We start from the raw sequence: 24,274 nt of genomic DNA, 5'->3' as shown, positions 1-24,274 counted from the left end.
AAAAAAGTTTTCTCATTCCCAATTTACACATATGTCCATTGATATGTTTTTTTAAAAATGTGATTAACTTATTTGTTCCTGAATCACACATTCGAGAAAAAAATAACGATTTATGCCACTCTTTATTTGCAACAAATTGATAACGAAATTTGTTTTTTATTATCCAATTAATATACAGAAAAATTATTGAAATATGACAATAGTTTTAAATTTTAATGGGGAATATATTAAGTACCCAAACTTTTTTCTTTAAGGAAAAAATAATTTTTTTAATAGGATTGATCACTATAAAGAGCAAAAGGATTTTCTTGATCTTTCAAGTTAGACAAATCGAACGGTCTGTATCCGAGATTTTTCTTGTAATAGTAAATATTTATTGAATGAAACTGTTTGATTTATAAACATTCTCGCTGCACTTGTTTGAAAACAAAGATGTTTGTATTATTCGATTATTTCATTTGTATGTTGAATTTTATTGCTTTCCATAGACCATTGTATATGATGAAGATAACAAGTGAAGCTGATTATGAAATTCAAAAGCAATTCCGAAGAGGAAAGTTTTCAAGTTTGTTTTGGTTCTCTTGAAAGTTTTTATGTAATATTTGGTTCGGAAATTCATTAAATTTGCAGGATTGCTTTCTGAGCTGGGAAATTTCGCTGGCGACGAGCAGAAGCGAAAAATAGATGAGATGATTGAAGTTTTAAACGAAATGAATGGATTAGAATTGATTTATTTTTTGACAGAAAAAGAATTTGACGAAATCAGCAAAATGATCGGAAAAAATAAATTAACATTGGCAAATGCATTTGCGCTATTAAGTCACATTGGACACTGTAGAATAGCGTATTCAGTATCATACTCAAGATTTTGTGATTCTTTGTTGGCAAAAAGATTTGAGAACATGATTGAAACAGAAGCGATGAAGAGGGAGAGGGATGAAAACCTGCTGTTTGATCTTTGCAAATGCTATATACTCCTGCGAAGAGAGAAAGACAGCGTTTCAATTGAGTTACGTCTGATTATCATTCCTTTTCTTATGAATGTTGTATTGAGGAAAATAAAAAGCAAAGAAGCGCAAAGAGAAATCGAAATAATTCTGACTGCTTTGAGCACAATGGAAGAGAAACAGGTGTGAAAGCTTTTATTTATGTGTTGATAAAAATTAATTTTTTTTTTCTGTATTTCAATCATTGACAGAATGCAATAACAGATCTGTGTGTGAATGAGATGGTGGAAGTGATCAAATATCATCAGCAGCATCGAAATCTGACTCAACTGGCGCACCAATCAGCTTGGATTTATCTGGTTAATCATTTTGAACCAGGCGGGATATTGGAAAGAACTTGCATGAATGAGCTGCATATTGCGAGAGAAGTTGCAATGGAACTGGAAGAGCTGACCAAATGCGTGGACTGGAAGAAGAAAAAAGCAAAGTGGGAAGTGCAGAAGGAAGCGTGGATGATAAAGAGATGGATAAATACAGTCAATGACAAATTTGGGTTTTTGGACTTCGAATTGCGGAATGATGAAAGCATCGAACTTTATCGCTGGATTTCGAGAATTTGCAAATTGGCAGGAAAGAATGAAAGAGAAATATCAAAAGATTGCATCAAACTTTTTGAATCAAAAACATCAGGCTCAAATGCGAGCATTGATTTCTTGCTGAAAAGCGAAATAGTTGAGGCAGTTTTTGAGACACTTCTGCTGTCAACATTGGATGAAGAAGAGGCAGAAAGCTGTTTGCATTTCTTTGTGACTCTTTCAGATGGATTGAGAGAGAAAAGCGATTATGAGACAGTCGAAGCGAAAAGAAAAGCTATAAAAAGAAAAGCATTTGACATATTGGAAGAACGAGGATTCGAAGAATGCATTACGAGCTTTGAAGAAAACTTGTATAATACCAGAATCCATTGGAACATTATGTCTGGGGAAACATCAAAATTTTTTGTGTTTTTGTGAGCGAAATGACATTTTCTGTTTTGTCTTTTGAAATGCTTTGTTATTTTTCAGAACTGTTGAGAACAAAGTATATTGTATTTTATTTTGTTGTTAGCAAAAGTTCTCTTCTTGTTGAGAGAGAGGGGAAAAAAATTTGTTTTTATTTTTTTAATTTATTTTTCCTTCCCAATTGAAGAATTCATTTGCTTCTTGTTGAAGCCATTTCACTTCACCAAATTGTTGTGGGCTCTATGCAAAATCTTTTGTTGAGGAGTTTTGAATTTTTCTTCAAACACTTGAAGCCTTTTAATAGCCATATTTGTGAACCAAGACAAAAAACTTTCTTTTTGAAAACAATAATTCATCGATAAAGAGGAATTTTCAATTAAAATTTGATCACAACTGAAAGAGAAACTTGTGAAAATATGAAATGTTAAAAAATAAGAAAGTTAGTGAGATGAAAGATGAAGAGCTTTTCATTTGATTAAACATTCACAAAATAATCAGAAATACACAGCGATAATACACCAAAACGGCCTCTGTTAAGAAAGTCAAATCTTTCATGAAAGCAAATGATGATATCTTCATATCCTTCTTCTTCCATCTTTTCAAATGCCTTCCTTTTCAGTCCTTTTCTTTTCGCTCTTTCCTTTTCATCCTCCTCCTCTTCTTTCAATTTCTCTGAAACATTCATTAAGAACAGCAAGCTTTCAGATATTATTTCGTCATTCAATGTTGGTCGACAAATCTCTTCGAAGATGAGACTAACAGCTCCTCTTTTCAGAAAGTCTTCAACTTTCACATTTCTGTTATTCACAGAATAACTAAATGATTCAACGCATTGGCTGACAATGTCTCTGTAATTATCCTTTGCTGCTCGAAATGCCTGCACAATGCTTTCGACAAGCACAGAATACTCTTCATTCCGCAATCGACAGTAGAAAAGGAATTTCCCCAAAGTTTGGAGCCATTTCGATATTATTATCTCTTCTTTGCCTTCTTTTTCTCCTCCTTCTTTTCTCTTCCAATCAATGCATCTCATCAGCTTTTCCGGTTCTCTTGTTGCCTCTCTCAGAAAATGTAGCTCATTTACAATAACTTCTTCCAAGCTATTGTCAGCCCAAAGTCGGTAAATCAAAAACTGCCAAGCCGATTGATATGCAAGCTGTGTCATATTGCTACACTCTTGATGATAAAGTATGATCTCTTTGACTTCATCTAGGAAAAGCTCTTGTTTCAGGAACTAATAAAACAGAGAAAGAAATTTAAAAAAACCTCAAAAATAAAATAGAATACTCCTACCGTATATTTGATGTTGCTCAATGCAAGCAAAGCAATTTCCACCTCTTTTTGAATCTCTTCGTTTTCCTCTTTCTTCAATGCAACTTTCAGAAGACACTGCACACAGATTGTGAGCAATTCCGTCCAGCAGTTGTTTCTGAGTGAAAGATAGCATAAACAAAGATCAGCATAAAGCATTTCGTTCTTTCCATCTTTTTTCTCATTTTCATCAATTATCATCTTTTCAATTCTTTTGTTCAAAGATGAATATCTAAAATGATGATCATATACGTCTCTCAGGGTTTTTCTAAACCCAACATATTTCAACAACAGAATGGCATTCTCCAAAGTCAGTTTCTTTTCTTCAATCCTTTCGTGAATTTTGTTGAACATTTCTTCGTTGAAAATAGAAAGCAATTCATCAGCATTCATTCCATCAATTATTTTATTCATTTCTTCAATTTTCTGTTTTTGTTCATCCTCATTGCAAATTTCCAGCTCATGGAGCAATTCTGCAAAAGGCATTCAAATATTAAAATCCATCCTTCATTATTCTATCCAAATAAAAGAGCAAACTTGAAAACTTCTTGGTTTGAATCACTGCCAGGATTCTTGTATCAGGTTCATCATCATTAAGCAAGCCCATTCTGTTTGTTGCAAAGAATGTTCAAAACGAAGGGTAAAGCTTGGCAAGCAAGAATATCAAAGAAAAATACAAACATCGTTGAAAATCAAGAAAAAATAAAACAGATAGGAGTTTCGACACAAGTGCTTTTGCCTTACAAAATGGAATGCAAAAGAGAGCGCAACGAAATGTCTTGGATTGGCTGTTTAAGCAAGAAAAGTGAATCTTTTGATTCGATTTGATCTTACTAACAAAAAATTGTTTGAATGCGAATTATTTAACAAAATGAAGCGAGGAGCTCTTCTTTCCTGAAGTCATTGCTTCGAGACTTTGAAACAAAATTTATTTATAATAGGAATGGAAATTTAATGGAAGAGAATTCGAAAAGAGGAAATATCAATTCTTGAAGAGAAAGTGTTTTGTGGCTTTTTTTGGGAAGAAGAACATGAATGAAAAAGTGAACTCATGATACAAGCCTTCTTGTCATTTTTCATGAATTGCTAAATGTTTGCATCTGTTTCAAAATGACTCATAGGATTGCCAAAGATTCAAAGAAATGAGTTTCTGAAAAACAAAATGAATTTGCAGAACAAAATAATATTCCATTCTTTGCAATTGTGCATGAGCAAAAACAAGCAGAAAGGATGAATATTGCAGCAAAGTTGTTTCATTGCGAAAATAGTTCATTGGATTTGGAAATGGAGTATTTGAAGAAAAGCAATGATGATCATCTCCAACAGAAAGATGAAGATCCCCAGATTTTGCGTGTTCCAACATGAAAAGATATTTTCTTGTTTCTTTGTGAGCCATCGAATACTCAACATTCCTTTGTCTTCTGCACCTTCATCTGCATCTTCAGCTTCATCTTCATCTTCAGCTTCATCTTCAGCTTCATCTTCATCTTCGCTAAGCGAGTTTCCATAATGACTTCTCCTTCAACGGTCGATGCATTCTACAAAGAACACAATTTTCACAGAACTTGGAGCAGATTTTATGTTGAATTGATTCAGCTTTCTCTGCCAGACACGAAAACAGAATGAATTTCCTCTGCTATCTTTCCAGTTCTTTATTTGTTTTCCACCCCTTCTGTGAATGTTGCATGTCCAATCTGGTTATTATTATTATTATTATTATTAACGCAATCTTCGTCTTCATCTTGTCCCAATTAATCATCATCACATCGCACAATCGCCACCAACACAGCATCACTCGCATCATTTATTTGGAGTTCTTCATGTTTTGTGCCTGCATCAGAGATTACGATTGAAGAGAAGAGAAGAAAAAAATGGAATTAATATTTGAAGAAAATCGACACAAAAATGAATGAAACGAAGAAGAACTAAAGAAGGGAAATCAGGAGGAATATGTTGGAAAGAGTTGAAGAAATGCATTTTGAGAGAATGAAGAGAAAAGGAAAGAGAAAGAAGAATTCAAGGAGGTGGAATCAGAAAGCCTGTCACTCCCTTCATTCTGATGGGAAGGAAGTTGAATTATTGCGTTTGTTTTTTCCTTGTAAGTCGCGCCGTTTCTGTTGGTAACTGAAAGATCAAATAATAGTTTGCATGTTTCCTTCATTCATTTCATAAAAACATTCATCTTCTCCATCTTCCGAATGTTATTTCCTGTCAGCTGAAGCAAAGTGACTTTTGATGCCAAGGATGTTCGGCATGACAGCATATGAATGTGAGGGCATCTCTTCATGAAACGACTTTGAAAAAGTGTTGAATTATGTTGCTTCACTTCTTTCGAAGGGATTTGCAAACAATCTTTGCATAAACGATTTCTTGATAAATAATGTCATTTTCGTGGATGAAGCGCACAGCATTGATCTTCCGCATTTCGAGTGAATGTTTCCTTTCCTTCTTTCACACGATCTCTCTCATGCTTTTTTTCTGTTATTCCATCTTGACAATTTGTCTATTTCATTTTTTCATTTTTTCGTTTTCAAAACCTCAAATAATTCGTTGAGCTTTTTCGAATAGCTTTCAAATGAGAATGAAAAACTAATAAATAAATAAATAAATAAAACACTTCGAATGGGAAAACATCATGTTCTTTTTTGTTTTTTTCCTGAAATGCCTCGCAAAAAAGAATTCATTTTTTTCTCTTTGTCATTATTTGTTTTCATTTTCTATCCAATCATTGTCCATTTCCGCGAATTAAGTTGAAGTCGATTCACCAAGAGAAATAAAAAAGAAAAAACAAATAGTTTTTATTTTCCTTTAATGATATATGATGCTGGTTTGATCAAAAAGAAACAAAAGGAGAGCTTTTCTACTCAGATACATCCAAGACCGTGTGCTTTGTTGTCGCACATATTGAACGTTTGTTTTTGAAAAGTGTAATAATTAATATTGAAAGGATAGCATTTTCATTCTGCAAGAAAAACAATGAAGTTTGTGATTATCTGTTATCTCATTGTTTGAATTGCTGTTGAATTTTGCGTATGCTGAATGAATTTCAAACAGAACGAGCATTTTTGAAAGCATTATCGAAAGAACATCACCAGTTGAAAGGTTTTGGAGTTTGCAGTTTTCTTTTTTATTGAAAAGGCACAATTTACTATGATTAACGCGCCTTTTGAAGATTTGTTTGGGGAGCTTGGAGGTTGCAACGAGGATGAACAGAAACGGAAAATAAAAGCGATAAACAGAGTGATGGATGAAATGAATGAAGGCGAACTGGAATCGATTTTCGAAACTGATTTGTTCAATAAAATAGATAAAATGATTGAAGAAAAGAAAATGTCTTTGAAAGATTCGGCTTTGATGCTGAAGCACATTGGATATTGCAAAATCCCGATGAACCTATGGAATAGAGCATTTGTTTCATCTTCATTGGACAGAAGATTTAAGGAGATGATTTTTGAGGAAGAAAAAAAGAAAAAAGAAAAAAATGAAAAGCATTTGATTGATCTTTGCGAATGCTATATTTTTCTTTGCTGTCATGGTCCATCACAATTGTCTTCAATTTGCTTGCCACATATTCTGAAAGCTGCTTTGAACAAGGAAGAAAACGAAGAAGCACAGAAAGAAGTGGAAATGGCTTTGCTGGCTTTGGCTTGCATGTGCTTCTTTGTTTGTTGCATTTCTTTCTTTCCTTTTGATGTCTTTGTTTCTTTCTTGCTTTCAATCAGGGAATGAAAAATGAGGTGTATTTGAAAGGGATCAAAGAAATCATCCAACATCATCAGGAACATCGAAACCTGACTCAACTTGCATATCAATCAGCTTGGGAGTGTTTGGCGGGCAGAGTGCATACCATAGGAACGTCGAATAGGGCAGTTGTTGATGAACTGCATTTTGTGAGAGAAGCAGCAAGAGAGTTGGAAGAGCTGAGAAAGCGTGTGAATTGGAAGGGAAACAAAAAAGAAGGGGAAGAAAGAAGCAAAAAGAAAGAAGAGACTGCTTTGATGAGATGGATTCAAACAATAAAATGCTATTTTTTCACATTTGAGTCGTTGAATGACGAACTTGTTGGACTTGTCAGAAGTATTGTTCAAGTGCTTCGAGCAGCAAAGAATGAATGCAGAGAAATAAGTGTGGAATGCAACATATCTTTAAGAAGAGCAGCGTGGAACAAAGCAGTGAAAGTCGACGACTTGCTGAAAGGAGGAGCTGTTGATGTGCTTTTGGAGGAAATCCAGCTTCCAAACTTGGATGACACCTTTTTGAGAGAGCGGCTTTCCTGTTTCAGAGGAATTTGCCAAAAGTTGAAGGAAAGAAAAGATGATAAAACTGATGAAGAGGAAATAAAACCAGCCAAAAGGAACATATTTGTAAAGATGGAAGAGGAGGGATATGAAGATTTCATTACAAGCCTTCATAAAATGTTGCCTGTTTTGGCAAATTGGGATCAATATTTGTATCTGTCAAAAAACTCATCTGACTATCTTTTGAGTTTGTGACTTGAATGCTCAATTCATTTCCATTCATTTCATCTCATCTCAGAAAGTAAGAAAATTGGAGGAGGAGGAGGAAGAAGAAAGGAAAGGAAAGGAATGGAATTTGATGAAAACAGAGATACAGAAGAGTCTGATGGCAGAAAACGAATAAACGAAAAAATCGATGAGAAAAGAAGAGAAAAGAAATGATTGTATTCTGAAATGATTTCTTTGACTTGATGCGAAACGTATTCAACATGAAATGTGAATTCTTCATTCGTTTCAATTTATCACTTCTCCATCGTCTTCTTCTTTGGCTTCTTCATTTCATTAGACAGCACTCTCGTCCTCCCACTCACACATTCACATATCATCTATGTTCATTTTTTTGCAAATACTGTATGCCTTTAATTCTCCCTCTTCTCCCTCTTCCACTTTTCTTTTGTTAACGCTCACTTCGTTTCAGTTGTTGCTCTTTCTGTGAGTTGTTTGTGTAATACTCTTTTCAATTCTTCTTCTTTTTCTGTTTTTTTGTGTGCATTTGAAAACAGAAATGCAGGAGTATGAAGAGGGAAAAGGCAGAAGGCTTTTACATTGAACATTCTGATAAATTCCATCAAATTCATGCAACAAAACAGTTAATTACTGCATTTACAATGATAATAAATAAACATTAGAATTTGATAATTTTCAAAATGAAAAAGAGATCAAAAAGTTTATCAAGAATATACCAATTTTCACCCTGCTCGAAAAAAGCTTGAAATTTAGGATTTGATCTTTGTTGTGTTTTTAAATACCGATCAAAGTTGTTTGCTTTTGTTTTATTGTCAAAAGAAAGAAAGTAAGAAAAGAAAACTTCTATTTGCCAACATAAATCATGTTCGTTTGGAATGTTCACGCAAATTTATATATTAAAATAATAATTTCGCACTTGAAAAAAAGAATAAAGTTTTTAACTTTAAAACCAAAAATATCAACTCAAAAGGTACAAAAAGTGAAAAAAATGAGTGTAGAAAAATAGGAAGACCTCGGGTGAGATGTAAGAAAATATTAAAATCTTCAACAAATAGCAATACAAACGGGAAGAAAAAATTTTTTTAAAAAATAATAACGTACAACTTAAAGCAAAAAGTGCTTTTGTTGATTGAAAAAATAAAAATTTGAAAAGGAAAATTATGATTTAAGTTTCAACCTCAAAGAGTTCAAAGAAAAAAAATATTTTTCATCAACAAAAGCTTTAATAAAAGAAAAATTCAACAAAAACATATTTTAAGCAGTGTATATGCTTTGCATAGTAATAATTTGCTCCACTTTGATTTTCAAATCATGTTGCTCATCAACTTGAAAAATAACTAAAATATTTGTGTTTATTGCTTTACAAATCAGGATTTTCGTCGTCTTTATGAAGATCATCCTTTAGACGCAGAAGCATTTGCGTTTTCCAGGGTTCAAGACGATGTACAGAGTCATAATTGGCCACAGCCGATGAAAACTTCTCTTCATCTGCCTCATCCACAGCTTCGCAAAGCGACTAATTTCACAAAAAAAAAATAAGAAAGAAAGAAAAATAGAAATTTCCTCATTACAAATATAACAATCATTCACAACAAACTTCAATCAACTTTTTTTCAAACGTTCCTGTCAGATTTGGATCGGCTTCTTCATAACTCCTCAATTTTTCTCTCACTGCTTCTCCGTCCTTTGCCATCAAACGGCAAATGCACGCCTTGAACCAGCACTCCTTTGCACTAAAGCGTGTAAGTGATGTTTCCAAATAGCTTCGCTGTTTTATAAAGGAAAATATTTATTTTTAAATCACAGAAAAAAAATCAAAAGTTATTGATTAGCAACAAGTTAGCTCGCTCAATAAAGCAAACCCCCAGTGAATCGAAAAGTTCGTCCGCTTTTTGATAATTTTTTTTATGCAAGGAGTAAATGGTTGCGAGTTTAGTTTGGCAAGATTGGACAGAACTAAACATTCATTTATTAGTTGAATAAAAAATGATAAAGAAGTCTATTTATAAAAAAAGAAAGAGAGAGAGAAATTGATTTGAAAAACCTTTTCTGGCCTTCGAGCTGATAAAAATCGCATGAGCGAGTGTAATGTTCAATTGCTCTATCAAAATCTCCAGCTCCTTCACAAGCCTCAGCTGTTTGTTTCAGGTGAAGCGCAGATTGACGAATCTTCGAATCTTCTATTTCTATAGCAATGGCTTTTTCTTGACAGCGCAAGTAATCTGTGTTTCACAATCAAACATTTATTTATTGTTCAAAAGAACAAATATCAAACCATCGAAGCTTACTGACTTATAAGCTTTAGCAGCTTCTAAATACTGCTGTGCAATATCGTACAATGTTCTTCCGCATTTTTGAAAGCTATCTGCTGCTTTTTCAAATGCCTTTCCAGATTCTACAAACATTCTTTGAATCTTGTATTTGTTTGCTGCAGTGGAATAAAGCTCTCCAGCTTCATCGTAAGCCGATTGCTTTCCTAACCAAGTGCCCATTTTCTTGTCGGCTTTTTGCTCAAGTTCTTGTGGAGTTGCAGAAGTCATGATAAAAAGAAAATATGATCAAATTGTATATATTTTTATTTTAACTGACAAAAATCTAACATTTGGGTTTTTGTTTTTATTAACATGATAAAAACTACATTACGTTCCAAACTTTTTCTGCAATAATATCATAAGAAGTTCTGTATTCTCATGCAATAAAAACACAAACAAGGAAAAATAACGAAAAAAATAATAAATTGAGAAAAAATACAAGAAAGTGAAGTGTTGAACAATATTCAAATTCTAAAATAATTTGCATACCACTTCAGAATAAGCGTTTCAATGGAAATTTCATTTTTTGCTTTTCACTAACACTTCAATTATTCACTGTTCTTGTTAATTGAAAATTCTTTTTGACTTAAGTTCATTTGTAAAAACAAAAATTTGATGAAAGTGTTGTATATGGGACAGAATTTTTTTATTTTAGAAAAAATTAATGATTTGAAACAGACTTTTTTTGCAATCATGTAATTTCAAAACTGACATTATAGTGCAATATTAAATTTAAAAAATACAAAAAATCGAAAAAAATCCTTGAAAGAACTGTGTGAAACAAAATTCATAATGCAAAAAATTTCATCCCATTTTACAATTAACATGAGTGGTGATTGACTGTTGTTCTTATTCTTCTTTATCTTCATTCAAAATTTATCTTGTTTATATTATTTATAAATTCGAAATACAAAAACAGTTGATAACAGTGAAACAAACAAACAAACGAAAAAAAAAAATTATAACAAAAAAATTTTTTCTGAAACAATAAAAAATAATTTAATTCTCTTCGACAATTCAACACATAGTTGTAAAAAACCAAAATAAGAAGCCAAAATTAATTCTTATGTTTAAAAAGCTCCATATTGATAATTCTCATTATTATTCATTAATTTGCTTTCTTCGGGAAGAATATCTTCATCAAAGTCGTCACCCCCACAACAACAACACGCACATTTGCTTTTGCAGAAACCACCACTTTTCTTTTTAGGAATGCCGGTATGAAGTGTTATTGCAGATCCATCAGAAATTCCGCATTCATCAATTGTTTGCTCAACATCCGTTAAATAATGTCCTTTGTAAGAAAACAGCAGCCTTGAAAATGTTGGAACATAGTATTCTCAACGTTTATAATGTTGCAAAAAACGATAAAATACACATTTTTATTCCAAAAAACATCTGTTCACAAACCAGGAAATTTTGAAACAAAAGCCTGTGTAAATTCAGATTTCAGATCCATAATTGTTGATTCTTTTCTTAAAGAAATGTTCAAGTCGGTTCCAATTGATAGAATTGAAATATTAAGAAAAACAGTTTCTGACAAGGATCTTGAAGTGCCTTCATTATCCATCACGGCCTTTCAAATAAATATTTTATTGAAATATAACGAATCAAAATGTATTTCATGTTCATACACTTTAAAGTTTATCAAAAGATTGTGACGAATAAAACACAAAAAATGAAAAATTTCGATCAACCCTATAACAAATTTGTTTGAATAATCAATTTTTCACATTTAACACTAAAAAGTTGAAAGTTACAAAAATGCCATCAATCAAATTATTATCTCACACTAAAATATATATAGAAAAGAAATATCATTCACACACGATATTTTGAATAATTCTTTTCAGAATAAACTGTCCAGTTATGCTAATCTCTTTTAGTTGATTTTTTTAACAGTTAAATAAAAAGAACAAAAATATATATATATATTTTTGCTGACCAAAATGTAAAAAAAAAACACTAACAATTAATTTTCAAATCCATTTCAATTGAGCTGTTCAAGTTTCCAGCTGATTTATAGTTTTAATTGCAGGTAGCTTTTTTCGAAGTGGGAGACCTGATAAATTTTCAGATGAAACAGAAGAAGAAGAAGAAGAATTTGAAGAGTTAGTAGCAGAGAAGCTAATGTTCCCTCTTCTCTGTGCCCTGCTGGCTGAACGAGAAGGAGAACGAGAGGAAAAAGAGGAAGAAGAAGAGGAAGAAGAGGAAGAAGAAGTGGAAAAAGAAGATGATGAGAAAGGAGTAGAACAAGAAGAGCGGAGGGGTAAATCAGAAGGGAAAAGATGAGGAAGAAGAAGAGAAGAAGAAGGAGTGGCAGAGGCAGCAGATAAGAAGAGGGACTGCTGATAGGGGGAGAGCATGTGAAGAAGAGAGGAAGAAGAAGAAGAGGAAGACGAAGAGGAAGAGGAGGAGGAAGAAGAGGAAGAGGAGGAAGAAGAAGAAGGAAAAGAAGGAGAAAGAGAGGGAGAAGGAGAAAGATGAGGCGAACTCAATGAATCTCTTTGCATTCTATCTAATTTCCTTTGTTGCTCAGCATTTTCATTCATTTCCTCTTTGTTTGAAATTGAAATTGAAATTTTAACTTGTGATTTTTTTTCTTTCTGCTTTGAATTTCCTTTTGTTTCTTTATTTTCCTCTTTCTTCTTTTCTCTCGTAAATTCCATACAGCTTTTGCTTCTTTCTCCTCTTTCCTTCCTTTTCTCTCTTTCTTCTCTTTCTTCTCCTTCTCCTTCTCCTTCTTCTCTTTCTTCATTTTCATTTCCCCTTCCTCCTTTTCCTTTTCCTTTTTCTTCTCTTCTTCCTCCTTCTCTTCCTCCTTCTCTTCCTCCTTCTCTTCCATTCCCTTTTCCTCCTTCTCTTCCTCTTCCTCTTCCTCCTTCCTTCTTCTCCATCATCCTCATGTTCTTCTTCTCTATTCTCCATTCTTCATGTTGTTTTTCTATCAGAACATTCAATTTACTCGGCGCTGCTTCCAATCTCTTCTTCAGCATTGCCTCGTGTTCAGAGGAAGAAGGAAGAGAAAGAACAGGAGGAAGAGGAAGAGGAAGAGAAGAAGAAGGAGAAAGAGGAAGAGAAGAAGAAATAGATGAAGATTGAAAGCGACGAGGTGAAGAATGAAAAGTTGATTTGGGAGAAGAAATCGAAGAAGAAGAAGAAGAGAAGGAAGAAGAAGAAGAGGAAGGAGGAAGAAGAAGTTCGGGTGATGTGGTGGAATGTCTGAACAGACGAGAAGGAGAATTAGAAAGAGAAGGAGAGGAAGAGGAAGAGGAAGAAGAGGAGGAGGAAGAAGACGATGATGAAGTGAATGCATTTGATATGTTTCTGATTGAAGCTGGCTGCGTTGATGGACGTGATGGTGGTTTTTGACTGTTGGTGAAATGAATTGACTCAGAAAAAGAATTTTTAATGAAAAATTTCTTTTCCTTTCTATTCTCGTTCTCTCCCCCTTCTCCTTCCTCTTCCTCTTCCTTCTTCTTCCCACATCTGCTCTCCCTCCCTCTATTTCTATTCTCTTCCTCTTCTTTTTCCTTTTCTCCTTTCCTTTCCTCTTTCTCTTTCTTCTCTTCCTTCTTCTGTTGACGATGAGAAAGAAAAGGCGAAATAAACTTTGGTCTTTTTGCCACTTCAAACAGCCCCTTCCAGCTGGACACAGACACACTGCCATCTTTCTGCTTCTTGTTCTTCTCCTTCTGGTTATGTTGAGTGGCTCTGAAATAGATATTGGATGTCAAAAAAAAAGAAAATAATGAAAGGTGAATATGAAAATAATAATAATAATAATAACAAAAATATCAAAAAAAAAAAAATATAAATATAAATATAAATAAATAAATGAATAGGAAAAAAAAAGTGAAAAGAAAAGATGATGATGATGATGAGACATGAATAAAAAAAGAAGAAAATGAAACAAAAATTTTCAAATGCAAAGAACACAACACAAACGGTGATTCATGCACAGTTGTACAGAAGGCAACAGAATGTCTGAGATTTTTATTCTTCCGCTTTGAGGCAGATTTTTCATCATCATCATCTTCATCCTCTTCTTCTCCTTCTTCTCCCACTCCCTGTGCTTCTTCCTCTGCTTCTTCTCCAAATCTGCCATTTCCTCTGTTTCCCATTTCACTAAGCAAAATAAAGTCATCTTCATTTTCTTCTTCCTCTTCCTCTTCTTCGTATTCCTCATCATCATAATATCCTTCTTCTTCTCTTTCTTCATCAAAATACAAATTTCTATCCAAATCTCCATTCCCAAACACCATTCTTCCTCCTCCTCCTCCTCCACTTCTTCTTTTTCCACTTCTTCCTCCTTCTTCACTCTCTCTCTTCCCCTTCTTTCCCTTCTTCCCTTTCCCTCTCTCCTCTTTCCTCTGCCCATGATCTGTCCGTGAAGGCGCCGAAGGAACAAAATCACGCGGCGGAAGAGGAGGCGGAGGAGGAACGTAATTCACACCAGAAACAGGAGCAGCAGTGTAGTTGGAGAGGCGGAGAGGGCGGAGGGCAGTGGGGACGCGCTGGGTGTAGCTGGGGATGAGGAGAAGGAGAAGGAGAGGAAGAAGAATTAAAATTAGAAGAATTTGAATAATAATAAGAAGAAGAAGAAAGAGAAAGAGAATAATGAAGATAGAGAGAAGAAGAGAAGAAAAATAGAAAAAAGGAAGAAAATATTATAATAGAGAAGAGAAATCAACAGACAATTGCGAAGAAAAGCGTTATGCATTGAAACTGATATTAATAAATAAACTCACATACACTTTGTTCTGAATTGACACAAATACAAAGAAATCGGAAATAAATTGGGAAGAGAGAGAGAGAAAGAAAAAAAGAGATATATAAATATATATAAATATAAATATAAATATATAGAAAGAGAAAGAGAAAGAGAGAAGAAGAAAATAAATATGACACAGATTAATTAAAAAAGAAATAGAGAAAGACAATTAATTTGACACAAACATGTTGCTGTTGCTTTCTCGTAAGAAGTCTTTGTTGAGCAGCTGATACACTTTGCTCCATCCTCAAAGGCTCAGATGTCAGCTCTTCTATTTCTTTTGATAAACTGGATGCAACTTCTTCTAAATGCTGGAGGTGAAAGAAGAAGAAGAAGAAGAAGAAGAAGAAGGGAAAAGAGAAGGTAGAAAAAAAGAAAAAAAAGAAAAAAAAAATGAAAGAAAAGAAATTAAATGGATAATTTTTATTATTTTTAAAAAAGAAGAATGAAAATGAACAACGATTCTTCAGTTATAATAAATTTAGCTTCAAAATATACACATTCCCCACCTGAAATAACTTTCATACATTTTTTTGCTGCTTAACAGTCTCAAAATCTGCCAGATCCATTTTCAAAAGGAATAGTTTTTCACGAAGAAGCAGCTGCATGCTGGACAAATCTGAAAGCTAAAAAAAAAACGATGGGAAAAAATTTTTTGAATGAAAGGAAGCAATAAATGTTTAAAGTTAAAAATAACCTCTTTCTTTTTTTGCTTCAAAATATCCTTTGTCGTTTGAAATTCAGCATTTCGAAGCTCCGTATCATCAATGCATTGCTGAATTTTTGTGTTGAATTGAAGTCCTATTCCAGTAAGTCTTTGAAGCTCAGAACGATTCCATTCAAGTTTGTTATTAAGAATTTCCATCTCTTCCACTGGTTCTGATTTCTAAAAATTATTAAAAACACACAAAGAAATAAAAAAGGTTAACACTATTTCATGAACTGCACTATGTGAAAGCTTTGCCAGTTGAGAGCCAATCAAGTGCCTCTTTTCAAGTTGATCATTTAAGTGTAACTCTGAGGGTTTCAGTCTTGGAAGCATTGAATTAATCTTTTCCCGATGGACCCTTCTGTTATATTCGATTGAATCCTTCAATTCTTGTACGACCAAAAACAATTCTTCATTTTCAGCACTTTTTAATTCAAATTTATTGAAAAATAATTAAAAAAATACATATTTATTTTTGTTTGTCAAAAAGAGATAACTGAAATTCACTAATACAAAACAAATATTGTACCTCAAATCAACGCAACTTGGAATGTGTTGTCGCAAAATTAAAAATGTGACATTAACAAAATTAAAACCAAAGAATAAAATGAATATTTATTTGAATTTTCACTTCAAAATAAATTCTGATACTCTGTTTTTTTTCTGTATAAAACATCCAACGTTTCTTGTAAAATTTTTATTCTTCTGTTATGCCTCTCCAAATCCTCAACATCAAAAATTTGATTCTCCATTTTTATAAATCATCAGATCAAACATCTCTCGTTAATAATTATTTTCTTTTTTTTTTTTTACTATTATTTTTTTGAATGTTCTTGTTATTGTCATCCAAAAAAATTCGTTTATTGAATAAAAAATAATTGGAAGAAAAAAAGAAAAATTTCTAAATGTTTATAATTATGAAATGAAAATAAGTTCAATTTTTGAACAAAAGGAAGTAAACAATTTTAATATAAATGATTGAAAATAAAGATATAAAAATCAAAATAAAAATCAAGAAAAATAGCAATCATATGAAAAATTAGTTAAAGTCTTGTTGAAAGATAAATTTATTTTTGAAGTGTCTAATATTTTTTCAAATAGTGAAAAAGAGAATAATTATAAAATTTAATATTTCTTTATCATTAAAACACATTTCATATTTTTCTATTCAACAAATACATTTTTAACCAAAACTTTTTTTTATTTCATTTTGAATATTATCGAAAACCCCATACTTAACATGATGTGCAACAAAAAATAGCTTCAAATGATTATTTTAGCAATGATGAGGAAAAAGTTTATCGCAGTTATTGCGATTGCTTTTTTGCATTTTATTCAAGTTGTTTATTCTGAAGATCTGGATTTAGTGGAAGCAGTTGAAAGTGTTCATAAAACTAGTTCCCCTCCATTTCCGCGCGAAGGCTCATTCATCCAGTACATCAATACCCCACAAAGAAAAGGATTATTCATCGGAGGTGGGAAGGATTTTGGTGGAGTTGTGATGAAAGATGCATATTTTTTTGATTTGAATCGGAAATTATGGAACATTGCTCCAACAACAAATCTTGATGTTCTTCCTGATCGATACATGTGCGTATCATTTTTCGTTGAAGGTGTTATATATATTTGGGGAGGCCTTAGTAGTCGTGGGCTATCTAACGAGCTGCTTTCATATGATTTTGAGCGAATTTCCTGGAAAGTTGTTCCTTCATCAGGCAGTATTCCATGCGAACGATATGCTCCTTGCAAAGCGGAAACAAAGTCGCATGTTTATATTTTTGGAGGACAAGGATCTCATGGACTATTAAATGACATATGGGAAATGGACAAACAGACATTTTTGTGGCGTTGCTTACGCAAAAATGATCCAACAAAAAATCCACCTCCGATGCGAGATGGAGGAGCGTGTATATTTAAAAGCAATTTGTTTATTTTTGGGGGACTGACAAGTAATATTGATGACAAACCGAATGCTTACAGAATAAAACTTTCAAATCCCTATGATTGCCAGTTAATTGAAATGATTTGTGATGAACCTTTTAAAGGAGCAATTTATCGATCAGGATTTACAAGTTATATATCAGAAAAGGAGTGCTATGGAATTGCGTGGAACGGAAAGGAAGGAAAATCTATATATGCTTCTAATAATTTATTGATCTTGAATCTCACCGCGGCAGGCCTAAACTTGGAGGTTAAAAGTGCGAATGCCACAAAAATTAGCCTTTCTGACCTTGGAATTCCGCAAGTTGGATTATCAAGCACTGCGGACGAAAATGGAAATTTATATGCATTCGGTGGAAAAGATTTAATTTATGCAACCAATGGCATTTTGTTTTTCCACAAAGAAGATTGGTCAGGTTCTCAAAGAGGGAATAATTCTTCTACAATTTTAGACGATTCGCTGAATCCTTACAATTTACTACGGAAAAATGTAAGCATTAATGATTATTATTTATCAAGTGAAGTGAACTATATTCCTCTCCCAGTTCTAAAGCATCAACTTGTCGAGGTTAATGGATACTTTGCAGTTGTTGGAGGATACAATCCGGAATTTAACAAGATATCCCCAACAAACAGAAAATTCTATCCACAAGATAATTTTTGGTTCAGGTTTAGTAATTATCGGAATGATGAAGAAGAACCTTCAGTTAGCGAAGCAGCAGTTGTTTCATTGAACGAAAAGATTTTTGTGTTTGGAGGAGCGACTTACGATATCAATGGAGATTTTGCAACGATGAGTAATGATCTTTGGGAGTTTAGTGAAACTTCTCATTCTTGGAGGAAGATACCAGTGAAAGGAGAGAAAAAACCCAATAAATGTTGCCGTTCTGGTGCTACAATTCATGAATCAATTTTATATATTGCAGGAGGTTGTGATATTAACAATCGTCTGTTGGAAGAAGTATGGGCATTCAATTTTGCCACATCTGAATGGCACAAAGTTATGGTGATGGATATTGCCATTGAGAGGCCAACAATATTTGTGAAAAGCATTATTCCAAGAGATTATTTAATTAATGGCAACAAAAATAATAGTCGGCGTTTGAAAAATACTCATAACAACCCGAAATATTTGAAAGAAAAAGCAAAAGAAGACGACCAGCAACCAGCCCCTCATCTTTTTGTTTGCGGAGGAGATGACGGAGAAAGACCAATTGAATCTTGCTATGCGCATCCGCTTCTGATAGCAGAATTTTTTGATGAATGGATAGATTTTACGAGTCCCAAATTCCCAATCGGGAGCGCTGGAGTTGTCGTTGGTGAAGGAGAAGTTGGATTTGTTGTTGGAGGAGAGGAATATGGCATTGCGAAAAAATCATACTTATCCATGTACACATTGGATGAATACGGAGAAGTCAAATTTGCCATACACAAATATGAAAAAGATAGAAATGAAATCGATTTTCCTTTCGTTCACGGCAGTTGTGCTTTTATGATCGATTCGCTTTATTGCCTCGGTGGCTACGCGGTGAGTGAAGGAATGACTCCTTTGCCCATTGCAACAAATAAATTTACAAGAATAAAGTTGAAAAGTCATCTTTCAGGCTGCTCTCCCGGATCGTACTTCAATGAAAGCAAAAAACAATGTGATGTTTGCAACAGAGGAACATATTCATCGCATTTCAATCAAACGAAATGCGAAAATTGTCCGACTGGGACTTATCTAACGGGTTCTGGGACTTCATTAACTTCGTGTGTTCCTTGTGAAGAAGGCACGTTCCAGACAGAACCTGGAAGCAGTAATTGCACAGAGTGTGCGCCAAACAGTGGTTGTATTGTTGGATCGGCAGCAAGTAACAACACTTTACTTAGAATGCCTTTTGAATGCACAGAGCAGCCAAAATCGTACGATCCAAATTCGAACAAAGAAACAATGTTCACAGTGTTGTTTTATGGAGTTTCGCTGGCTCTTGGTTTTGTTGTGGCTGTTGTGTGTTTTTGCCTGCCGACACGCGAGAAGTTGTATAAGATTGATCAATATTCGGATTCTTACAAGAATAAACTCGATGAGAAAACTCACAAAGCAGTGAAGATTGTGAGGAAGACGAGTTATGGAGGATGTATTTCGATTATCGGTATTTGCTTTGTGGCTGGTGCAGCTTCAGCTGTGATTGTGTTATTCTTTTTGATAAACACACTCGAGAATCGAATATATGTTGACTCAAAAATCCAGAACATTTCATTGGATAAGTTTTCCAACAAAAAAATGGAGTTTCTTGTAAGATTGAGAGATTATTCAGGCGAATGCGTGAAGGATGTGAAAGACAGACATGCTGAAGCACAAGGCGAATGCTCTCCGCTTCTTGGAATTGGAAAGGCTTCATATGATCCATTAAGTTTGTCTTCTATTTTTAGATTTCAATTTTTTTTTTATGCAATGGCTTTTTCTTGTTTTCAAAATTTTTGAAACATTATCAAACTTTAAAATTGTTTCAAAATAAAAATTTCAGATATTTATCCTGCAAAACCAGCTGCTGTCGAACCAAGATGCAGTCAATCACAATCCCCGAACAAATTATTCACACCAACAGCAGACTGTACAATTCAACTTTCAGCAGAGAATATCAGCATTGATGCAGTTGATCGGCGAGTTAAACTTCTTTCATTTTATTCAAAGGAGAAAGATGCATTATTTTATGGAATAGACGCATTTATTTCTGTTGATTCTGGAATTACTCAACAGAAAGGTTACTTCTTCCTTGATACAACATACAATTCTCAGGCAGAAAGTCATTTAGATGGAGATTCAGCGCATGTCTTCAAAGGTGGAGAACAAACACAGGTTGTTGCCGAGCTGATGGTTAGTAAATATGAGGAGAACAAGTGGAAGCATATCGTGCACATGGGACACGAAGCAAGCAGGATTTCAATCAAGCCAGGCTCTCAAGTGAAGAACAGCGGATTAAGCCTTGCGCTGAGTGTGGGTGTGGATGTGCTTGTGGAGCTGTCGCAGGCTGTGGTTGTGACAACAAGATCTTTCAAGACGTCGGCTGTTGGTCTGATCACTGCTTTGGGAGGAACTTTTGTGTATTTGAACTACATTGGGAAGCTGATTCCGTTGGTGGAATTCATATTCAGCGGGAAATTGTTCTGTGGCTGCTGCAAAAAGAAGTGGAAAAAGTCGAACTTAAAAAGAATTGTGGGGAGGGACCCGCTTCTGGATGATGAGAGAAAGAAGATACAGATGGAAAGCGATGATGTGATACAAGACATGGTTGGCTATGCATTGTAATAGGAATCCTTGATATTTAGTTCTTTTTATGAACTAGCAATTATTTCTGTTACTGATGTTATTGACGACGTCCTGCCATTGGGCCACATGGAAGTCACAAATCGTGATTTATTAAAATCCAGACATTGAATATGTTTCTTTTTTTATATGTTTTTTGAAGATATATGTATTAATAATTTTTTTTTTTAAAAGAAATTTTTTTGTTTTGAGATTTAAATCATTTCAACACACATTCAACGAAATTTTCATCTTCATTGCTCGCGAGAATAGCTTTCTTTTCTTTTGCTGCTTGTATTTTGCTTTTGAATACTTTTTTTTCAATAACAAAAGAGTGACAACATTTGACATCGAAGAGTGATATTAATTTTTTTTATTTATTTAATTATTTTTCTATACTTTCATTTTTTTGATCAAAAGACCATTTGAAACATTTCCAAGCATTTATTCACAAGCCTGTGAAGTATCTTGTGTTGAAATGCAAATTTGATGAAATTGAGTCATTATTTTTGAAATCATAACTTTTTTCGGGTTCTGAGTTTCTCAAGTTTATTTGTTAATAGCTAAATATTTTTCATTCAAATATTGAATGGTGTTTTATTGTTTGAAAACCAGTTGTTTAATATGAAAGAAAAATAGTGGCGTCTTTGTTTTACGTTGGTATTATTAATTGTTCATTTTCAACAAATAAATAAGAATTTTTTCGATCCGACAATTTTCACTGAAGATATATGATTTCAAAAATGATTATCCAAATATTGGATTTTCATTTAAGCCCGAAAATCAAACAATAGGAACTTTTGAAATAATTTGGGTGATAATTTCTGAAATCATATTTTATCAATCAACAATTTTTGCTTGAGAATTTTCTTTGAATATTAAAAAAAAACACAAAAAAATATAACGGCTTATTCAAAACATCTTCTTTTTCATTTCAGCAACAACATTCATTTTTGAAACAGTTGCGAAAAATTTCGCATTTGAATAAAAAAATCTCTATTCAATGGCAAACAACATTTGAAAAATCAACACTCCGAAAATAATTATGATTACAAAAATAATTACCCATATAGACATTTATGAACAAATGATTACAAATAGTTAATACAATAATAATTTACCAAAAATTATAATAATAAATCATTTTCGAAATGATACACTTAACAAATTTAAGTTCGAAAAAAAAAAGAAATCCTTTTTTCATTAAGTAATATTTTCTCTGAAAATTCAATAAAAAATTTTGTTGTCTATTATTTATGAAAAAGTAATTTGATTGCGAAAAAGATTATTTTATAAATGTTCATTATACTTAAAGGATGATGTGTCACTTCCATCTCCAGCTCCAAATGGATTGATATTATCCTCTATGCCATTTTCGAATTCAAATTTCGAAACATCATCATCACAAAAATCTTGATAACCTTTTTTTTCATCTTCATCTTTCTCCATTGTTAAATCTTCTTCTGTTTCACTTTCTGATTCTTCGTCCTCATTGATTTGAATAGAGAAGAAATCTTTCATATGAGAGATCGTGGAATACTGTTTCCACTCGTTGGAATTAATTTCTGTTCTGGCATGAACACAGGTTTTTTAAAAATGGAAAAAAAATTTCTCCAACTTTTGTCACACGTGAAATAAAAGAATTTTTCATATTTCTTTTACAGTGCTTTTTTTTAATAATACTAAATGAACGCAATCAAACCCTGCTTCTTCTTTTTCAATATATGCGACTTCTTCATATTGCTTCGACCACTTCAACAATCTTTCAGACACCACTTCTCATTAACTGATGCTTTTGAAAATGATATTCACAAACTTTTCAATAAATTCTATATTAATCACGAATATTCTAAACAGAAGCTCCACAAAGTTGAAAACACTGAAGTTGATCAATGGATATCCACCAAAACAAAAAAAAAATACATCAATTCTCTCATACACGGAAATGCGTTTTCTATAGATGTTCCTTCTTTTTCGGTTATTGATTGTCCACCACAAAAGTTATGAATAACTATTTGAGCAGTTGTACTTATTATCAGATCTCAATGGCTGATCTAAATATGAACAATTCCTTTCTTTCAAAATAATATCTCAATGATGATTGCATTCACAAGTTTCACAATCAAAGAAAAATTACTTTAACAAACTCATTGGTGTATCATAAATCCAGGAAATGTGGGACAAATTTTTTTCTATAATGTTTCAATAATCGAATAAAGTGTAATTAAACGTTTTTGTGGAAAAAAAGGAGAAAACTTTTCACTTGTGTAAATATCATCCTGTTGAACCTATGAAAGCGAGATGAAATCGGTTTGTTGTTGCTTTCATAGCTCTATTCAAATGAAATGATTTTCTATTTTTGGTATTTCCTTAATCTAATTTTGCACTAATTTTCGACTTCGGATGGAAGCTATTCTGTTAAATACAATTGATAAAAGGTTTTTTTCGATATTTAAACGAGTGATTGAAAATGTTGAAACACAAATCTTGTTTGAATTTATTTTGTGATAATGTTGTTTACATTATTTATAATTTTTCAAATTTTTAAACGGACAAACAATTTACATGAGTTATAAAATAAAATAACCAGTAATATATGAAAGTTTGAATGTTTCTTTTAATTATTCTGCGAGAATAAACATTAATTGTTTCAAATTTATATTTTAATTTTGCATTTAAAAAACCATTTGTTTATTAAAAAAGTTTTGTCAGAATATTCGTGATAATTTTATACGCTTAATAATCGTCGAACATCTTGACAATAATTTTAATTGAAATATAATTGAATAGACAAATTTTGAACAAAAAAAAAAAATGAAAAGAAAATATACATTATTTAAAGGTGTTTGTGTCTATTGTTTTTAAACAAACTTTTTTGTCACATTTTTGCTTATCTTGTATTATTCACATGCATTGCATATTTTATAAATTGAATGTTAAAAGAAAAATGACAATCAGACAAAAAAATAACAAGTAATGTTTGAAACGTTTTCTATCGATATATCTTTTGATTTTTTGAATAACTTTTATTTGATTTTTGACATTTATTGTCAAATTTGAAATCTATCAATCATTGCTTTTATTTTTAAAAAAAGAGCCAAACTTTTCTAATATTATTTTTTGTTGAAAAAACACTTTATTAACACATCTCCTTGCTTATTCATTTTTCGATATATGCAGACTTTAACCGATCTCAATGATTTTGTGAAAATATCATTATTATTAAGGGAGAATGAATCAAAAGCCATTATTGCATCAAATTGATAATCCCCAGATGCTCAATAAATAAGAGAAACGAAAAAATTAATGAAGATGAATTAATTTTGATGAAAGATGATCATGATTTGAATGATGAAAATGAAATGAAATGCATCAACACTGATGTGATTACAATTATGTTTATAGAATAAAAGGGCAATAGAGAGGAAATAATGAAGAAAGCAATTGATCTTGTCGAAAAAAAAGTGATAACAATAAAGAATTATTCAACTCAGGAATAATTATTA

At 32.7% G+C, this 24,274-nt stretch overlaps 7 protein-coding genes across 7 annotated transcripts; 3 read left to right on the top strand and 4 right to left on the bottom strand.

The window, feature by feature from the left end:
* Positions 1-498: 498 nt before the first annotated feature.
* Positions 499-1,960, top strand: MONOS_14750 (uncharacterized protein; the record flags this gene model as incomplete). Its single annotated transcript, XM_067867580.1, has 3 exons — positions 499-565; positions 631-1,130; positions 1,199-1,960. The coding sequence occupies 3 exons, from the start codon at positions 499-501 to the stop codon at positions 1,958-1,960; spliced, it is 1,329 nt and encodes a 442-aa protein (XP_067723852.1).
* A 367-nt stretch (positions 1,961-2,327) lies between these two features.
* On the bottom strand, positions 2,328-3,113 carry MONOS_14749 (uncharacterized protein; the record flags this gene model as incomplete). Its single annotated transcript, XM_067867578.1, has 1 exon — positions 2,328-3,113. The coding sequence occupies one exon, from the start codon at positions 3,111-3,113 to the stop codon at positions 2,424-2,426; it is 690 nt and encodes a 229-aa protein (XP_067723851.1). The 3' UTR covers positions 2,328-2,423.
* A 2,981-nt stretch (positions 3,114-6,094) lies between these two features.
* On the top strand, positions 6,095-8,669 carry MONOS_17876 (uncharacterized protein). Its single transcript, XM_067870839.1, has 4 exons — positions 6,095-6,240; positions 6,314-6,369; positions 6,432-6,922; positions 6,982-8,669. Exons 1-4 carry the CDS (start codon positions 6,236-6,238, stop codon positions 7,750-7,752), a joined length of 1,323 nt encoding a protein of 440 aa, XP_067723850.1. The 5' UTR covers positions 6,095-6,235; the 3' UTR covers positions 7,753-8,669.
* MONOS_8693 (putative Alpha-soluble NSF attachment protein) lies at positions 8,590-10,307 on the bottom strand. Its single transcript, XM_067879124.1, has 5 exons — positions 10,019-10,307; positions 9,788-9,965; positions 9,606-9,699; positions 9,341-9,511; positions 8,590-9,259 (listed from the first exon to the last, which is right to left on the bottom strand). The coding sequence occupies exons 1-5, from the start codon at positions 10,281-10,283 to the stop codon at positions 9,104-9,106; spliced, it is 864 nt and encodes a 287-aa protein (XP_067723849.1). The 5' UTR covers positions 10,284-10,307; the 3' UTR covers positions 8,590-9,103.
* Positions 10,308-10,681: 374 nt separating this feature from the next.
* Positions 10,682-11,745, bottom strand: MONOS_8692 (uncharacterized protein). The gene is made up of 3 exons (XM_067879123.1): positions 11,690-11,745; positions 11,466-11,631; positions 10,682-11,394 (listed from the first exon to the last, which is right to left on the bottom strand). Exons 2-3 carry the CDS (start codon positions 11,623-11,625, stop codon positions 11,126-11,128), a joined length of 429 nt encoding a protein of 142 aa, XP_067723848.1. The 5' UTR covers positions 11,626-11,631; positions 11,690-11,745; the 3' UTR covers positions 10,682-11,125.
* Positions 11,746-12,058: 313 nt separating this feature from the next.
* Positions 12,059-16,771, bottom strand: MONOS_8691 (uncharacterized protein; the record flags this gene model as incomplete). The annotated part of the gene is made up of 7 exons (XM_067879122.1): positions 12,059-13,769; positions 14,004-14,572; positions 15,015-15,140; positions 15,357-15,455; positions 15,527-15,715; positions 15,761-15,962; positions 16,767-16,771. 7 exons carry the CDS (start codon positions 16,769-16,771, stop codon positions 12,059-12,061), a joined length of 2,901 nt encoding a protein of 966 aa, XP_067723847.1.
* A 1-nt stretch (position 16,772) lies between these two features.
* MONOS_8690 (uncharacterized protein) lies at positions 16,773-21,129 on the top strand. Its single transcript, XM_067879121.1, has 2 exons — positions 16,773-19,875; positions 19,990-21,129. The coding sequence occupies exons 1-2, from the start codon at positions 16,806-16,808 to the stop codon at positions 20,769-20,771; spliced, it is 3,852 nt and encodes a 1,283-aa protein (XP_067723846.1). The 5' UTR covers positions 16,773-16,805; the 3' UTR covers positions 20,772-21,129.
* Positions 21,130-24,274: the final 3,145 nt, after the last annotated feature.

The sequence above is a fragment of the Monocercomonoides exilis genome (genome assembly GCF_001643675.1).
Source record: "Monocercomonoides exilis strain PA203 chromosome Unknown scaffold35-1074681, whole genome shotgun sequence".
Classification (NCBI taxonomy): Eukaryota; Preaxostyla; order Oxymonadida; family Polymastigidae; genus Monocercomonoides; species Monocercomonoides exilis.
Note: the sequence above shows the minus strand (reverse complement) of the source record. Positions and strands in the feature narration are given on the sequence as shown.

Coding starts and splice junctions, on each gene's coding strand:
- MONOS_8693 (XM_067879124.1), bottom strand. CDS start 10,283: ATGACTTCTGCAACTCCACAAGAACTTGAGCAAAAAGCCGACAAGAAA. Junction 9,966..10,018: donor TAAGTCAGTAAGCTTCGATG/GTTTGATATTTG, acceptor TGTGAAACACAG/ATTACTTGCGCTGTCAAGAA. Junction 9,512..9,605: donor AACTTTTCGATTCACTGGGG/GTTTGCTTTATT, acceptor TTTATAAAACAG/CGAAGCTATTTGGAAACATC.
- MONOS_17876 (XM_067870839.1), top strand. Junction 6,370..6,431: donor ACCAGTTGAAAGGTTTTGGA/GTTTGCAGTTTT, acceptor CGCCTTTTGAAG/ATTTGTTTGGGGAGCTTGGA. Junction 6,923..6,981: donor TGGCTTGCATGTGCTTCTTT/GTTTGTTGCATT, acceptor GCTTTCAATCAG/GGAATGAAAAATGAGGTGTA.
- MONOS_8690 (XM_067879121.1), top strand. CDS start 16,806: ATGATTATTTTAGCAATGATGAGGAAAAAGTTTATCGCAGTTATTGCG. Junction 19,876..19,989: donor GGCTTCATATGATCCATTAA/GTTTGTCTTCTA, acceptor TAAAAATTTCAG/ATATTTATCCTGCAAAACCA.
- MONOS_8692 (XM_067879123.1), bottom strand. CDS start 11,625: ATGGATAATGAAGGCACTTCAAGATCCTTGTCAGAAACTGTTTTTCTT. Junction 11,395..11,465: donor TTTTGTTTCAAAATTTCCTG/GTTTGTGAACAG, acceptor ATAAACGTTGAG/AATACTATGTTCCAACATTT.